The sequence below is a fragment of the Neopelma chrysocephalum genome, unplaced genomic scaffold, assembly GCF_003984885.1.
Source record: "Neopelma chrysocephalum unplaced genomic scaffold, ASM398488v2 Primary Assembly neopelma1_96657, whole genome shotgun sequence".
In the NCBI taxonomy this organism is placed as follows: domain Eukaryota; kingdom Metazoa; phylum Chordata; class Aves; order Passeriformes; family Pipridae; genus Neopelma; species Neopelma chrysocephalum.
This window is the reverse complement of record NW_020925302.1, coordinates 838936-856935: the sequence shown is the minus strand read 5'-3', so window position 1 is coordinate 856935 and position 18000 is coordinate 838936. Positions and strand designations below refer to the sequence as shown.

General features: G+C 41.0%; 1 protein-coding gene across 1 annotated transcript; it reads left to right on the top strand.

Moving 5' to 3' along the window:
• Positions 1-126: 126 nt before the first annotated feature.
• Positions 127-17778, top strand: CUNH9orf85 (chromosome unknown C9orf85 homolog). Its single transcript, XM_027708970.1, has 4 exons — positions 127-265; positions 14654-14760; positions 16404-16517; positions 17322-17778. The coding sequence occupies exons 1-4, from the start codon at positions 164-166 to the stop codon at positions 17482-17484; spliced, it is 486 nt and encodes a 161-aa protein (XP_027564771.1). The 5' UTR covers positions 127-163; the 3' UTR covers positions 17485-17778.
• The last annotated feature ends 222 nt before the right edge of the window (positions 17779-18000 follow it).

Below are 18000 nucleotides of genomic sequence, written 5' to 3'. Positions count from 1 at the left end.
GGCCGCAGCGCCAATGGGGCGCAGCCGCAGCGCTGCCCCGGCCGCGGAGGCTCCGCCTGAGCGCGGGGGGCGGGGGCAGCGGGGAGGCCGCGGAGCGCCGCGGGCGGGGCCTGTGCGAGCGCCGGGGCCGCGGGGCGGTTCCGGGGCAGGCGATCGACCGGGAATGAGCTCGGAGCGGGGGAACGTGTCCCGCACGCGGCCCCAGCGCCACCAGAACGCGCGCGCCTTCAGGAACGACAAGTACGACACGAGCGCCCGGCTCAAGGTAGGCGGGGGCGGCCCGGGGGATGTGGGGGGGGTCCCGGCGGGAGAAGGGACCCCTCCGGAGGCGGCGGAGCGCCTGAGGGCGGAGCGGTGGAAAGGATTTGGTGCCGAAACTATGAACAGGGCCCACTGCGGCCTGTGAAGCCACGGCCTGCCCCTGAGAGGTCTGTGCCGGGTCCTGGAAAACTTCGGGATTGCAGACGAAGTCACGGGGCAGTGGAAGCCGAGGCACCTCTTCGTTATAGTGTTGGAGATACCTTTTGCCCTGATCTGCCCAAACCAGACACAGTGGTGCTAAGGGAGTGATCGTAACAAGACACTTGAGTCAGCTGTCACCGTAAGCAGATGTGTGGTGTGAAACTTGAATCATATTTGTGACATGAAAGTACCTCGTTAAGCCAAAGAATTATTAAGAGGAAGACTGAAATAAAGCACATTTGTGCAGTGAGTGCAGTAATTAAACATTCCATGCGGTGTTATCCATGTGAGTTCCTGAAAGGTGCTTGGAATTCTCAAACTTTGTAACTATATGGTCATACTTCAAGCATCTTGAAGTTTTCAGAATTTAGCTTGAACAACTCCCCCCATCATCGATATAAATATTAAGCTTCACTTAGTATACTTTTGAGACTTTAAACTGACTCATGTTTGTTTAAATTTCTTTTAAAAAGTCTTAAACATCTTTTCTGATTAGTTACATAAGAAGCTGTTCTGTCAGTACTTTTCCCACACATTACCGTGGTTTGATATCTTCACACTGTTGTTACAGAAGACTATTTTGTTTCTGAGCAAGGAAGCAGAAATGGTTTACAATATATTCTTGGAACACACTCATGCTTGTAGTTGTGGTAACATGCTAGCACTGTGGGAGGGTATGAAGACAAGTAGTGTGACTGAGTACCACCACCAAAGGGGGGTGTTTCCTCTTGCAAGGTAAACTGTAAAGGTGAATGAGACAAAACAGAAGATGAGCATTCTGGAAGAGACTTATCTGGTGCTATTGCTGTCATGTCAGTGTTCTTTTAGCTGAACCTTACTGGGCTGTGGGGACCCCTGGTGGCCTAGTGGTTAGCATGCAGGACTCTCACTGCTGCGACCACGGGTTCGAATCCCAAGTCCCCCGGGCAGATGGTAGCTCGTTAGCCCTGTGAGGCCATCCATCTATGAGAAGGTCACTCTAAACAAACCTACGTCCTGAGGACCTCACTGCCACTGTCCAAGCTTGCTTGGCCCCGGCAGATGAACCTTAGGATTAAAGGGTGGGCTCAGTTCAGCACAGGCTGTGTCTCACCTAAAAAATCCATTGCGCAGGCTGGAAAGGTAAAAGACCTTTCCCCAAATCTTCGTTCGCGAAGACTGGCCATTATACTGGGCTGTAAAAAGGGGAAGAAAGTAGTAGGTTAAAGCCATGACACCAAAAAGGGAGGTTTGGGTTTTGTGTGTGTTTGTTTTGGTTGTTTGTTTAGATGTTGTAGGACTGGTTCTGCAGGTTGAACGGGCTGCTTTCCTGGGACTCTAAGCAGTGACAGTATTATTTATTGAGTGATTCACTGCATGAACTCTGATAGGAGAGTATTTTCCTGTCCAGCTACATACACACACACCTTCAGGCAGTCATCCTAGGAGAAGGACAACTCTAATTCCAAACCCAGGCAAATGGAGCTCACTTAGCCCTGTAAGGCCATCCATCCGAGAGAAGGACACTAATTAAACCTACCTCCTAAGGACCTCACTGTCACCATCCAAGCTCACTAGGCCCTGGCAGATGAACCTTAGGATTCAAGGGTGGATCCAGTTCTGCACATGCTGCACCTCACCTAAAAAATCCATTGCGCAGGCTCGAGGGTGATATCCACATTTGTAAAGCCCTGTAGCAACAGGCGAGGGATGAAACGGCAGGTGAAAGGTGCACTGGAAGCCGCAGACCCAACCTTGCATGCAGGCGATTCAGGACGTTGGTCACCTGAGACTGACCCCGGAGATGACAGTCTCTTTCGACAGCATCCTGAATGACCAAGCAGCCTTTCTCAAGGAGAGCACTGCTTGCTCCACTCGGAGAGGGGCCTGGAAAAGATGACCTAACCAAAGCTCATCTCCACCCCTCACCCGGTTGGTTAACCACGGCCAACGTGCATCTTCTAATGCGGTCAAACAAAGTCTAAGAAACAAAGGCATACACCTGCCTTCAAAGGTGTACCCAAATTGACACTCGCATGCTGGAACATCAGAACCATGCTTGATACTGTGGACAGTAGACATCATGAGCACTGTTCTACTCTAATTGCCCACGAACTGTCACGTCTCAGCATCGACATTGCTGCTCTCAGTGAAGTTCGTCTCCATGAGGAAGGCAGCCTTAGAGAACATGGTGCCAGTTACACACTCTTTTGGTCAGGTAAATCCAGAACTGAAAGGCATCTTTCAGGAGCTGACTTCATGATTAAAAACTCCGTTGTCTCTAAACTTAAAAATCTGCACATCTTCTGCTAGAATTCTGTGTGGAGCAACAGCTCACCATCACTAAAACTATCTGTCAGCAGCAAAACAGTCTGAAGACAACCAGAATGCATCCTAGATCTAAGCACTGGCATCTCATTGATTATGTCTTGGTGCGACAGAGTAATGTTCGCGATGTCCATCATACCTGTGTGATGCCTGGTGCTGAATGCCAAACAGATCATCGCCCTGTGCGTTGTAAACTTAACTTCCACCTTAAGTTCAGACGTAAAAGGGGAAATATCCCAAGGAGGAGATTCCAAGTTAACAATCTTCAAACAGCCACAGTGAGAAATAGATTCCAGGCAAATCTTCAAACTAGCTTGAAAATCATTCTATAGGTCCTTCTCCTGAAACACTTTGGCAACATATTAAAAATAGCATCCTGCAGTCTTCTGAAGAATCCTTAGGGTTCTCCTTCAAGAAGAACAAAGACTGGTTTGATGAAAACAATCAAGAGATCCAGGAATTGTTGAGGAAGAAGAGAACTGCTCACCAAGCACACCTTGCTCAGCCATCTTGTCATGTAAGAAAAGCAGCCTTTCGTCTTGCATGCAGCACGCTCCAACAGACACTTCCTGACATCCAGAACAAGTGGTGGATCAATCTAGCAGAAAAAACTCAATTATGCGCAGATACGGGTGATCACAGAAGATTCTATGAGGCCTTCAAAACAGCATACGGGCCTACATACCAAGTCCAAAGCCCTCTACTCAGTACAGATGGTCAAATGCTTCTGACAGATAAAACCTCCATTCTGTATCGATGGTCCGAACACTTTCAGACTCTTTTCAGTACTAGCTGTGTAGTTCAAGACTCAGCAATTCAGTGCATTACACAGCAACCGGTAAAGAATGAATTGGATGTTGCCCCTACTGTGGGAGAAACTCTTAAGGCCATACAGCAGGTGAAAACTGGCAAGGCAGCTGGGGTTGATGGAATTCCACCTGAAGTCTGGAAGCACGGGGGCCAAGCACTCCATGCTAAACCTCACGAGTTTGTGGTGCGCTGTTGGGACCTAGGCAAACTACTATCTGACCTTCGTGATCAGTCATCATCACTTTGTATAAGAAGAAAGGAGATAAATCAGACTGTTCAAATTACTGTGGTATTTCTCTGCTCTCCATTGCTGGCAAAATCCTTGCAAGAATACTTTTGAACAGACTAATACCCGCTATAGCAGAAGAACTTCTACCTGAAAGCCAGTGTGGTTTGAGAGCCAACAGGAGTACCACTGACATGGTATTTGTTCTCAGACAACTGCAAGAGAAGTGTAGGGAACAGAACAAAGGTCTCTATGTAACCTTTGTTGATCTGCCCTAGGCTTTCGATACTGTGAGCAGAAAAGGTCTATGGTAGATTTTGGAACGTTTAGGATGTCCCCCCAAGTTCCTTAAAATGATCATCTCACTCCATGAGGATCAGCGCGGCCAAGTCAGATAAGGTGATACACTTTCTGAGCTCTTTCTAATAACCAATGGTGTGAAACAAGGTTGTGTTCTTGCACCAACCCTATTCACAATCTTTTTCAGTATGATGCTGCAAAGGGCCACGGCAGACCTAGATGAAGAAGATGATATCTACATTCGATATTGTACTGATGGAAGCCTATTCAACCTAAGGCGACTGAAGGCCCACACTAAGACCTTAAATCATCTTCTGCGGGAGCTGCTTTACGCTGCCACCGCCGCCCTCGTCGCCCACACAGAATTAGCTCTGCAGTGTTTAACATCCTGCTTTGCAGACGCTGCTGAGCTTTTTGGGCTGGAAGTCAGCTTAAGGAAGACACAAGTTCTCTATTAACCTGCACCTCAGGAAGTCTTCCATCATCCCCATATCACTATTGGCCAATCAAAGCTCAAATCAGTCCAGCAGTTTAATCACCTAGGCAGCCTCATCTCCTCGGATGGTAAGATTGACGGAGAGATAGACAACAGGTTAGTAAAGGCATATAGTGCTTTAGGAAAACTCCATAAAAGAGTTTGGCGAAATAAACATCTGAAGAAAAGCACAAAGATCAGCATTTACAGAGCCATCGTTCTGTCTGCTTTCTTATATGGATCCAAATCATGAGTCATCTACCGCCACCCCCTCCGACTCCTGGAACGCTTCCATCAATGGTGCCTCCGTACAATCTAAACATCCACTGGTCAGATTATGTAACTAATATGTCTGTTCTAGAACAGGCAGCAGTTACAAGTATTGAGACCATGTTGCTGAGAACACGGCTGCGCTGGGCAGGACACGTCCCAAGAATGAAGGATTACCACCTCCCCAAGATCGTGCTTTATGGTGAACTTGCCACTGGCTGCCGCAAGAGAGGAGCCCCAAAGAGGAGAAACAAGGACTCCCTGAAACAACATCTCAGCCTTGGCCATATTGATCTTCATCACTGGTCTACTCTGGCCTCCAACTGGGAGGTCTGGAGGCACACCATCTATAACACTGCTGCTTCCTTTGAGAACGCACGCAGGATCACTCTTGAGGAGAACAGACAACGAAGAAAGAATCATGTCTTGTCGATACCACCTTAGGAGTCCTTCTGCTGTGCCTTTTGCATCCAGACTTGTCTCTCTCATATTGGCCTTTTTAGCCACCAGCACGCTTGTAGCAAATGTGAGTAGAGCCCTTCCCAAATCTTCGTTCGCGAAGCCTAGCCATGGCATACACACACTAAAATATCCTTGAGAGTTCATCTATCAGAAAAGTCTTCTAAGAGAAACTGAATTCTGACATCAGTTTTGTGACAGAAAATATCACTTTAATACTCACATGGCTGTTTTTCTTGCCTTTTAAAATATTTTATATTGTATAGAACAAAATACCATTCATATAAATGTAATTTTTTAATGTAACCAAGGTTTACTGTGGGCACCAATTTGTCTCTTTTTCCTTTCTGTTTCAAGCAAATTATTTCTTTTCTTTCTGTGCCTGCCAGTTCATTGAGAGGGCTGAGCACAGGGAAGAAGTGTCCTAAAGAAGGTGCTTCCTGTCCTGTGGTTAGATGGTGTGTGTGGTAAGGGGAAGAGATGCATTTTTCTTTTGGCATGCCATCATATAGAAATTCAAATCCTAAGGAATGTCGTGGTTTAGGAATGTTATTCCCCAGTTTAGTGTTCCCACTGAAATGCTCCAAACCATTTGCCACTCACTCACTCCCCCCTTCCCCTACCCCTCCTCCTTTGACAGGATGGAATTGGAAGCAACAAAAAGCTGAAGATCACAGGTTAACATAAGAACAGTTTACTGGAAACAGTAAATGAAATAAGAAAACAACCAGTAACCGCAACAATATTTATAACAGTGTACAAGAGATGAGTGATTCACACATGAGTGCTCACCATGGCAATACCTGGCTGTGCCATGCTACTCTACTGAAGGGACCCCTTCCCTGTGGTACAAAATAACCTCCAGGTCCTAGCCCCTACTGGCTACTGCCAAAATTAACCCTGTCCTGGCTGGAAATAGGACAGAGTTACACAAGGGTCATTATAACAATCAGTAGCTCTGTTTCGGCTGTTTGTGAAATTTGTAAAGAAGTTAGACCAGCAAAGATTAAGTCATGATTAATGTCATCATTTAGATACAGACTATGCTGAATGGTGACAGTTTTGCATCTCTGTCTCGTGTAGCCCTGAGTGATCAGATGTGCCATGGATGTTCAAGGTGTGATGAGGGAAAAGAAGAAATAGTAGGAATTCTATCACAGAGGTTGATACAGGAGTGGGACTTTCTTCTTCTTCTCTACCTCTCATTAGCTCAGTAGATCACAGGAATACTCAGAGCTGCTGAAAGATAGCAATCTCCTGTAAATCTCTCTTAAACCCTTTTTTTGTTTTGGTGTTTGACCTGTCTACTGTTACATGCTGTCCAATGCAATACTATCTTTAAAGGCTACAAAATGCTTATTAACTTAAAATTTGGATCCTGCTGCATTTGTCCTCTGAATTACCAATATTGAATATTTACTACAGTAGCTTCAGGTTGTACAGTATGTGGAGTTGAGGTGGTTATTTATAGTGTAATTGCTGCTTCTTTTGGTGAAGCAGTATCTGCAGAGGAAACTGATCTAATAGTATTTTGACTTTTCTCTGCTGACAGTCATTATCCAGTTGTTTTGTGGTTTTTTGAAAGGTTTTGTCCTCTTTGTGTGCCACTGACCTTGGCCATTTCTAATCTTAAGGGCCATAAATCTGATTACTTACAAAAGATCCATCTTTCCTCTAATGATTAGTCTTTACTACAACACTACTCTGGAATAGGCTTGTTGAGGTGAAACACGCTTGCCTCAAAGTACATGGCCTCTCTATTGTATTTACTACAACAGTGCTGTGAAAGCTTGCATTTTAGAATGAGCTGAAGAACGAATAGCCAGGGCAGGGTAAGACACTGTGTTCTTAGTGCTTGACTCTTAGAATTTGTCTATGGGTGTTTGCTTTAAATGGTACATTCCAGAACAGCTCTTTGGAGTACTGAGGTGAGGAATATACATTATGTTGTATGAATATGCATTTTATATAAAGCATATTACATAATTCATCATGAAAGCTGCAGTAGTTCCAGAAATGAAAACAGGTATAATTCAATGAGAACATTTAAAACTCCATTGTAGTAAGATGGTAAACCACAAAGTGATTAATATTTACACCTCAATGACTGATTTTTTTCTCCATTTCTTTCCTCTCATTAAGTACAACCCAGATGATAATGCACAATTGCCTAAATTTCAGCAGTTTTTAACTCTGAACCTTAGCTTTACCAAGGTGTTGATGTCCCCTACATTTTCAGCTGGATATATGGATAAATAACTTGTTTCGTTGGAGACACTGGTTGAGGCTGTGGGAAGGCAGTAGGAACAGAGCAGGTGAATATAGAGATTAAATGCTGAGTCTGATCCTGACTTGAAGCACAGAAGGGAGACAGAGATAAACCAGTGCCCAACTGGAATTGTCAGATAACAGCATTGCAGTTTTTTTAGCTTATGCTCTTGCTGCAGCATACAGTTGCTTGGTAGGCTAAAGTTTATTCTCTAGCTATCCCTGTTATTCTGTGTTCAGAAGTACCTTCAGGCTTGGGTTGTAGCCTTTCGTGTAGGGAGAATAGGAGCAAATATAACATCTGTTCTGGACTCTAACTCAACTTTGGAGGTAGTGGGGAAAGTGAAAGAGAGAATGAGTGGTTGCAGGAGGTGTGTATGATGTGTGTGTGTGTCTTCGTGTGTTTTCCATTTTTTCTGGGCTATGTGTTGAGAGTTGACTGACAGTCCTTCCAGTGCTCCCTTAAATGCTATATAGACATCCATGTGTTGATTAAAATTTGAAATACACTTGATGAGAAAGTATCTGTAGAAAAAGAAATTTCAAGTAACACTGATACAGTATATGAGCAAGTGAAGCTCTACGGGAGACTTAATTTCAGCTGGTGAAATATGTCTTAGAACCCTGAAATCTGCCATCTCAGTTTCACATTTGTTAGTCTGCATTGATCTGCTATAACTGCCTTATAGTGATGTGCTGCAGACCCTGGGGAGTTTTGTTTCTCTGAGAAGTGCAATTGTTCAGAAGTGCTGCATTCATCCTTGTTGATTGAAGCAGTGTCACCTGTGTTTCTGACAAGGAAATTTATGGGTGGTATTAACATTACATATATTTACAGCAGAATAGACCACTGATGTGTGCTCAGTAGTAGGAGTCTGCTTTCAATAGAGAAAATCAAAATACCCATAGGTTCACATATAATTAGAAATTTACAAACAGATGGTGAAGCTTCTTTGAAGCCCTGTCATTACACCTTGCTTGTGAGTGCTTTAATGCTAGTTTAAGCTAGGGATTATTTTGTTTGCCAAGTTAGTAGGTGTAGGTGCTTTAATACATTCTGAACTGCTTTTGACAGGATGTAAAGTGTTTTATTATTAGGTTTTGTGAGCAGAGGATGTTGATTCCTTAATGTACAACTGTGTGCACACGGAATATTTTGTGACTTCATAGGTTAAGACTGTTTATGTCTGTCTGTTTACATATTGCATAACTGTAATTTCTTTGGAGAATATATAGACCTACTGTAAGCACTGCATGAGTTGCACTTGTCATTGACGCAAAGTATGGCAAAGAGAGCACTATTGACTAAAACAGGGAAATGAGCATAAAGAAAATCCCAGAAAAACTGCTGTGACAGAAACATAATCTAACCTGTTGGAGTAGTTTTCACACCAAGAAATTAATTTCAGACCACAAGCACTACCTCCTATTTGGGTGTGAGAGCTGACTACCTGCGTAAAAGCTGGGTAGAAAAGTTGGAAGGGAGTAATGAAGTTGACAAGCCTTATGGAGCTCTTTGTGTGATTGTTGGTTTTTTATACCCTTAAAAGAAAGCAAGCAAATGGGCAAAAGAAGAAAATATGAGTACGTGAAAGTTTAAACAATATACAAAATATGATAGGTGACTATTAATAGGAAAAGTAAGCAGCAGAGAGGTTTCTTTGATTTTACTGGTGACTTCCCCATTCTGACTGGAAACTGAGAAACCAGAAAAGTTTATCTTCCAGTTTGTTAGGAGAACTTACTCTCACATGTTCTTTAGTGATTTTAGAAATCCGAAAAAACAGCTTATTGAAATCTTTCATTAGGGACAGCTTTCTTTAAACTTCTTTAGTCTGCGTTCCTCTTGGAAGTGGTATATTACCTTTTTTTTGGTCGAAGAAAATATTGTATTCAGTGTAAAAAAACCAAAGTAATTGTCAACTTGTTTTAGTAATAGTTGCATTTAAATATCATGCTTTTTTTTCTGATCAAAATAAATGTAAAAGACAAACACAAGTCAAGGTTAAGCTCTGTAATTGCCTGCTTTACATCAATCCATCATTCTCTATTGACTTTCTAAACCAAAAGTCTGGTAGAGGAATTGTGGATTGTGTACCTGTTAGAAGGAGGAAATTAGAACTTAAAAGCTGTTTTCTTTCTTCCAGTTTGTTACCTTCTAAGCAGATGCTATGTGATTTCTTTGAGTAAGATTTATGGTCCTACAGGTAACAAGGTTGAAAAATCCAGGTGTATTTATGCCTTGATCAGGATCCTAAATGCGATTTTTGCCACACATAAATGTGATTATAGAATCATAGAATGGTTTGGGTTTAAAGGGACCTTAAAGATCATCTAGTTCCACCCCTACTGCCATGGGCAGGGATCCCTTCCACTAGACCAGGTTGCTCAGAGCTCCATACAACCTAGCCTTAAACACTTTGAGAAATGGAGAATTCATAACTTCTCTGGGCAACCTGTTCCAATGCCTCACCACCTTCACAATAAAGAATTTTTTCCTAATATCTGATCTAAACCTATTCTTTTTCAGTTTGAAGTAATTTCTCCTTGTCCTGTCACTATATCCTTTTGTAAAAAGTCCCTTCTACCTCTCTTATAACCCCTTTACGTTCTGGAAGGTGCTCTGAAGTCTCCACGGATCCTTCTCTAGGCTAAACAGCCAAACTCTCTCAGCCTGTCGTCATAGGAGAGATGTTCCAGCCCTGTGATCAACTTAGTGGGTCATCTCTGGACTTGTTCATGTCTTTCTTATGTTGGGAACCCCAGAGCTGGATGCATGTACCAGGGTGAATTTATGCTGATACTTTTGGTCTGTGTTTGGCCCTGCCACCTGTGAAAGCTTTGCTCTTTCCCTGCCAAGTTATGGGAAAACAAGCACTGATAAACGGGAAAGTTGTCCTTGAAGAGAGCTTCTTGTGTAAACTGTTTTAATTGGTATTCTGTGATTGGCTAATTGTCTGCCAAGGGCATTTGAAGGAGATTTTGATGAGGAGGGGAGGAAGGCTCGCCCCCAGACTCAATTAAGGAAGACCCCCAAAGCATACTGCGCGTGCGTGAGGGGATTTCCGAAGTCCTCACGCATGTGCAGAAGAGCTACACTTACATAACCGGGAGGTGGGACTGAGGGCCTCTGGCTGGGCGGTGCTGGCCGCACCTGGGAGGTTGTGGTCACTCAGTTAATTGTATAAAAGTAGATAGTGCTTTCTTGGGGGGGTTAACTTCACACCAAGGACAATGTTCCCTTTCGGCGGGGACGCCTGCCAGATTGTGAACTTACTGACTCTCCAAGGATGCCGCTTCTTCTGTGGGTAATTATAGGCACGCTAGGTCGGTAAGATAACTTTATGGGTAACAGCTGGGTAACTGGGGCTTATTTCTCTCCTCCTTCCTCCCTTTTGGGTTCATTTGTTTTGTTGGCCACCCTCTTGGTAATAAATCTTGGTTTTTGTTAAGCTTTCAACGGTGTCGTGGTTTCTAGCTTCAGTATATCCTTGAACCTCCTCCCTAGTACAATGCAGTACTCCAGGTGGGGTCTCACAATAGCAGATCAGAGGGGCAGAATCACCTCCCTTGACCTGCTGGCCATGCTGCTTTTGATGCAGCCCAGGACACAGTTGACTTTCTGGGCTGTGAATGCATATTGGTGGCTCATGTCCAGCTTCTCATCCACCAGCAGCCCCACAGTCCTTTTCCTCAGAGCTGCTCTCCACCCACCCTGTATTTGTGCTTGGGATTGCTCTGACCCAGATGTAGCACCTTGCACTTGGTCTAGTTAAATTTCACGAGGTTCACACAGGCCCACCTCTCAAGCCTGTCCAGATCCCTCTGGATGACATCCCTTCCCTCCAGTGGGTTGACCATGCCACACAGCTTGGTGTCATGGGCAAACTTGCTGAGGGTGCACTTGATGCCGCCATCCAAATCCCTTCTCCTTGTCCTGAGTAATGAGGTCTTTGGCATCCTACCAGAGAGGACCCACATTTTCCCTAGTCTTTCTTTTACTGCTGATGTACCTAAAGAAGACTTTTTTTTGTTACCTTCGGTATCCTTGGCTGGATTTAGTTCTGCCAGCGCTTTAGCTTTCCTAACCATCTCCCTGGCTGTTTGGGCAATTTCTATGTATTCTTTTCAGGCTACCTTTCCCTGCTTCCACCCTCTCTGAGCTACCTGTTTGTGTTTAAGTTTGTCCAGGAGCTTGTTCATCCATGCAGGCCTCCTGGTTTTTTTCCTTGATTTCCTCTTTGTAGGGATTCATTGCTCTTGACACTGGAAGAGACAATCCTTGAATATCATCAAACTCTCTTGGGCCCCTCTTCCCTCTAGAGTTCTATCCCATGGCACTCTACCAAGGAAATCCTTGAAGACACTAAAGACTGCTCTCTGAAGTCCAGGGCAGTGAGCTTTCTCTCACCCTCCTCACTGACCCAAGGATCTTAAACTCCACCACTTCATGGTCATTGCAGCCCAGACTGCCCCGAACTTCACATTACCCACCAGCCCCTTCTTGTTGGTGAGAACAAAGTCCAGCATAGCACCTCCTCTCATTGGCTCTTCAATCACTTGGAAAGTTGTCATCAGTGCATGCTAGGAACCTCCTGGATTGCCTATGCTCTGCTGTGCTGCCCCTCCATCCTTGCCATCTTGGGCTTTCAGGATGGCCAGTGTTTCAGTCTGATTAAAAAAAGAGAAAGAAATCACTGTGTGATTGTTGTATATTCTGGAGTCAGATGGTAAGCGTATTGGGAAAGGGAATAGCTTTATAAATCTTCATTAATAATAACTTTGCATATTTCCTTGTTCCATAGCAGATACTTAACAGAATTTATCATAGTCTGCCTATTTCACAAACTTTGGTTTTGCTTCAGATGAGAGGTGAAGTAGTTTCTATTTCGTTCTTCTACGCTGTTTATGCCACATGCAGTCCTGAGCCTGGCCTCTTGCATTCCAAGTGCCTTACTCATGGCTGAGCCTGTCCCTCCATCACTTGGTACTGCAGCTCCGACCCCAGCCAGCAACTGTTTTGTCAGGATGTGTTGTGGGAAATGAGGTGGTTTTCATTCAGGAAGCTGAGTGCCTTCAGAAAGACAACTGTCTGTCTTCAGCTTAAACTAGTGCAGTCTTTTGATGTTCATTGGGTTTTGCCCTAGCAATACTAGAAAATAGCAGAAAACAGTAAAGAACACCTGGGAATACAAATTACAGTGTTTGTGTCTTTCCCCCCTCCTGCATTACCAGTCAGTGCAAGTCAGGCAAATGAGAGGGAAAACTGGAAAGTTCAGGTTAATTTGCAGGTTGTTAGAAGCTTACTGGAGCCTTACTTCAGTGCTGGTCAAGCACTGAAAATAAGGCTTATCTTTGAATGGCATGAATTTTGAAATACTGAACACAGTGCTCACAGTGGTTTGAATTGTGAACCCTCTAACAGGAGAACTTACTGATGATTGAGGACTTTCTGATGCTGAGAACTTACTAATGATTTTCTTTTCTCAGAAAGTTTGCATATTAGCCAAATGTTTGTGTTTCTTGGAAAATGTAATTCATTATGCATCAGAACCACACCTTTCTGTATTCAATATTCAAGCAGTCTGCAAAACCTTGTTTCTTTGGTTTCTTAAAGTGCAAAGTCTGTAATTGATAATTTGGAAAATAGTTTTATTTTAACTGAAATTGCCAGAGTGCACCACACCAGTGGTTAACCACTCCATGGGAAAACTCCTACCAAATGATGGAAGTTTAGGAAAAACAGAGACAATGGAAAACAAGTCCCAGATTATACTCTCACTTGAAAGTAGCATTTTCTCTGCTACAAACATAGAATAAGATACTGTATTTTTAAAACTGGGCTTGTTCTTTGTCTGATACATTGAAGTAGAACTTTGTGGAGTAGAGGGAAGCTCTTGTGAGTCATAAAAGCAGGAAAATACTTCAGAACATTGTTACATTCATAGAATATACTCATGGAATATTCATATTCATAGAACTTTTGGTTTATTTGTAAAAGAGTAACATAAACTGTAATCCAAATTAATACACAATCTGTTCCAATGAACTTTTAGGTATTCTAAGAGGTAGATGTGGTTTAGACCATCTTAATAATGTAATGTTAGTGTGGTAGCCATTTTTAAGTCTTAAAAAAGGCACAATGATTTTTTTATTATATGCAATTTCTTAATTGTGAAATTTCTTTTTTAAATTTCTTTTTTAATTTTCTGAATGAATACAACATCCGTATGATAGATAATGTTACTGCTGTCATTCTTAGATAGAGGAGAAATATAAATAGGTTGAACATACAAGTATATGTTGCCTGTTATTTAAGGTGGCAGTGTGGTTTGGTACTACTTCCTATCTCAGAATAACTTCTCTTGCACAAATAGTATTGGCAAATTGACATTTTATATTTCTAAGCAAGGTAAAACAAAATGTTTTGGAGATCTTAAGGTAAATTTTGCATTGTCTTGAAAATACCCCATTGTTTCAATGATCATTTTGAGGATTTTATCTTAGTTACATGAGAGCAAAAATGTATTAGTTTTTCATAAAAGAAGGTTAGGGTTAGAGAGGGATTGAATGGTTTGACTGCAAATAGTGTTTGGATTCTACTTTACTGTTATCTGAGAAAAAAATCCTAAGGCTATTTGAAGTATATAGTATAGTGATAACTTGAGCAATAATAACTTAAGTCTTGTGAGTTACCTTCTTTGGATAAAAATGGTATATTTCCAAGATCTTTTATTCTTAAATCTGTTTTGTAAAATTTCTAGAGATGAAAAGTAATAATAAAATATCTATAATAGTCTATTATCCACTATATAATAAGTACTGCTATTAAGAATATTAAAATTAGTATAATGATAATGTAGTCTTTAACCTCAAGGTAGTCTTATTCAGCACTCTTTTCATTGAAGAAAAATATTAGCAATAAATGTGTATGAAATTATTAATGTTAAGATCAAGTAAACATGTTTCTAAATACTGTATTAATCATATGATTGGTGGAAATGCTTTCTAAGCAAGATTATACTTATTACAGTAGGAAATCTTCAATGTATTTTTGTTTTTATTTATTTATTTAGAAAATAAATGCTAAGCTTCATGATGGTGTATGTCAGCATTGCAAAGGTATCTTGGAGTGGCGAGTAAAATTCAGCAAGTACAAACTACTATCAAAACCTAAAAAATGGTGAGTTAAGGTACTTTGTGTTCATTGCTGATCATGTAGTTTTTGAACTTTTGGAAAATATTCTTGTTTTGGAAACTTAAGGTGCCGCTACAATGTAACGTTTTTCAAATTTGGAGTCTGCAGTGACAATATATATGCAATAAAAAATTTCTAGTACTAATTAATTAAAATTAATTTTATAATTCATTATTCTTTTACCTTAAACTTTTGGATAGAAAACACAGAGGAAAAGCAACTGCTTCCCTCTTTGCTGTTAAAAATAGTTGAACTGTGGACCTGTAAGTTTCCAAGACTTGCAGTGTGTCCTCCTGAATAAAAATTCAAACTGGACCTGTTGTAACACAATTTTCTAAGTCCTTGTTTGAGGTCAGTACTAGAGGAATCTGCACATCTCTTAACTTTTGTACTTCACAAATGTTTGCGATACATGCATTTCATTACCTCTTAGCGTGTTTGCTCCTTTTCTGTAAGAAACTATAATTTCCTAAATATTAAAATGCTGGTATTGTTTGCACACAGTTCTGTATTATGTGGTTTTGTATAAATGCATAACAAAGATGATAAATATTTTAACCTATCACAAACCTATACATTATTAAAATTTTCCAGACTAGATGCTCTCTGCTTACTTCTTATTTGCTGAGGTCCTTACCTCCTGTGGTAGCAGACACAGCCAGTGTTTCAGCAGTGAAACACTGAACCCAGAGTAACCACAGCTGGGCTGTGGTGTGTGATGCAGCCAGGTTTGTCACAGTAGCTTGCTCAGTGTTTGTGTGTTGCTCTCAGTTACATTCTTATGAAATACTCAGGAACTGCTTGAAGAGGTTCTGTAAATGTGTTTGCGCAGTTCCCTGAGTAGATGATGTATTTTATTTTTACCTTCATTAGATTAAAAAGTCATTAGTATTGTTGCTTTTACAGTTTGTTTACTTTTGAGGGCATGAGAACCAAGAAAAAGTGACTTTTAAGACAGCTGCATTACATGGAGTATATTGTTCTGGGTTATGTTCTCCAAAGATACAAGGCTTTAGAAACCTCAGCTCAATGTTAAGCCATAGCATTTTGGAAATTGCTTAATCTACAGGGTTTTATCATATTTTGAAAAAGAATAGGCCAAAAACTCTACATAATTAGGTTGGATTTGTTGAGAATACTGTTCCACGCAGGCTTGTGTTCATAGAAAACAAAGTCCGGCACTGACTCAGTTTATACTGATAAATTCAAGAGCAGTGTTTGAACTGAAAGCTTTTTATTTGTAAAATCCATGTACCTTTTTATACCATGTTCTACTTTTATCATTAAACCAGAAGAAGAAGTTATGCAACTTTAAAAGTAAAAACTACCTAGTGAAATGAATGGAAACCTTTCTTTTGTAACTTCAAATATAAAAATTCTTGATTTAGTGTTTCTTTTTCAGTTCTTGTTTTAGTAATTCTTCCTGAAAAAGGTATAGGAGGGAGATAAAAGACAATTATATTGATAGTGCTACTTGTTGAAACACTAGTTGTTTTACTTGAAACTGGCATAAAACTGACATAAAACATGTTCCTCTTTTGAAGAATATGTCTATATTGTGTTTGAACACAGAATGTTTGATATGTGTCCACAATATTTTTTTAATCATGTTTTCTTTCTCTTCACAGTGTGAAGTGCCTCCAGAAGACTGTAAAAGATCCTTATCATATTATTTGTCGACCATGTGCTAGTAAACTAGAAATTTGTGCAAAATGTGGAAAAGAAGAAGAAATAGTAATTCCGTAAGTAGCTCACAGTTTACATAGTTTCAGTACTGCACTGTTTCTTCCCCTTTTAATAAACCTTGCTTGGAAATTGCCAAGAAGCTGTTGTACTTTATGCCATATTCTGAATAATTCCAACAGGAATCAGCAGGAGTAAATTTCCTCACTTTCTTCTTATGAAACTGGGGGTGAAGTGCTTATTGATGTTAGTGGGGCTGAGCCAAAAAAAGTCTTACTCGGATAAGACTTTTAACACCAAAGGGTGAATTGCACATCTTCCTTAAGAGCAAAGCACCTCAAAACAGATTTTAGTGTAGACCATCATAAAATATGCATAAGCCAACTTACTGTTTGCATTTTGTCTGTCACTTGGTGATTCAGTTACTAGTGAACAGAAAAACTAAACAAGGACTGATATTGAGCACAGTTACCACAGTATATTTATTAGACCTTGGGGCTTTTTACTATTTGACGCTCTCTTTATTGAGCATGATACATAAAACACTTTAATTTACTAGATTGACAAGTGTCCAGCTGTTGCTTAGTTGGTCAAGCTGTTAATTTATTTATTTTTTTCCTTCACAGACTCTTCCATATGAAATACTTTTTGATGTATAAAATACGTACTTTACTGTGTTCTATATCTTCCCTATTCAATGTGAAAGTAACTTCAGGTTATTGTTCCTCTCCTCCTTCTTCCCACCTCCTGCCATCATTCATCCCATATTGATATGAAATATTGGGAGAATATTCTATCCTCCATCCCGTTCTTGTTTAAATTCCAGAAGTGGGTGGTGATAACATCCACCTTGCTTTCTGCAGGATTGACAAAGGACAAGGCAGAACTGAGAGTGAGACTGCTAAAACCAGCCAAGAGAGCAGTGGATTGGAGGATGAGCTGGATTTTGATACAAACTTCAATAGTACAGATAGTGATGAAGATTCTGATGTGCTTGAAGAACGATTTAAAAGTATGAACTTCTAAAGGACGGAGATCTAAAAGGTTGAGTTTGTATGAGAAACTATATGCAATCAAAAGTGGTAAACCACTTTTAAACTGCTCTGAAAACCTGGTTTGACATCTAAGGTCTTTACGTGTAAATGTTGGCACTGTGTACTATGGCGCTTTTTGGGGGGTTTGTATAAATAAATATTTTTTTGTATTAAGAGCAGAATTTCTTGTGAAAAGATTCAGAAATTGAATCTGTAAGCACAGTTAGTTATTGCATACATGTAACAACTTACTGTTTCTCTGGAATAAAGCTTCTTTGTATAATCATGTAGTTGTTCTAAATTCAATATTACATGATTGTTGTATTGCCACTTGGAAAGCTACATGAAAGTCTAGAATAAGTACAGTCTTGTCATAAAAAAGGAAGAGCTAAACCAGCTGTAATGGCTTATTGAAGGAAGAACTTGCAGAATTCTGTCAATGAGTTTCCAAATGGGGTCATTACCCTTAAGCCTGTTGTTTCTTTTTTGTGGGGAAAAAAAAAAGAGG

Bases quoted from the DNA above. Each gene is read 5' to 3' on its own strand.
- CUNH9orf85 (XM_027708970.1), top strand. From the start codon at position 164: ATGAGCTCGGAGCGGGGGAACGTGTCCCGCACGCGGCCCCAGCGCCAC. The intron at 266-14,653 runs GTAGGCGGGGGC...TTATTTATTTAG, and splicing joins ACACGAGCGCCCGGCTCAAG to AAAATAAATGCTAAGCTTCA. The intron at 16,518-17,321 runs GTAAGTAGCTCA...TGCTTTCTGCAG, and splicing joins GAAGAAGAAATAGTAATTCC to GATTGACAAAGGACAAGGCA.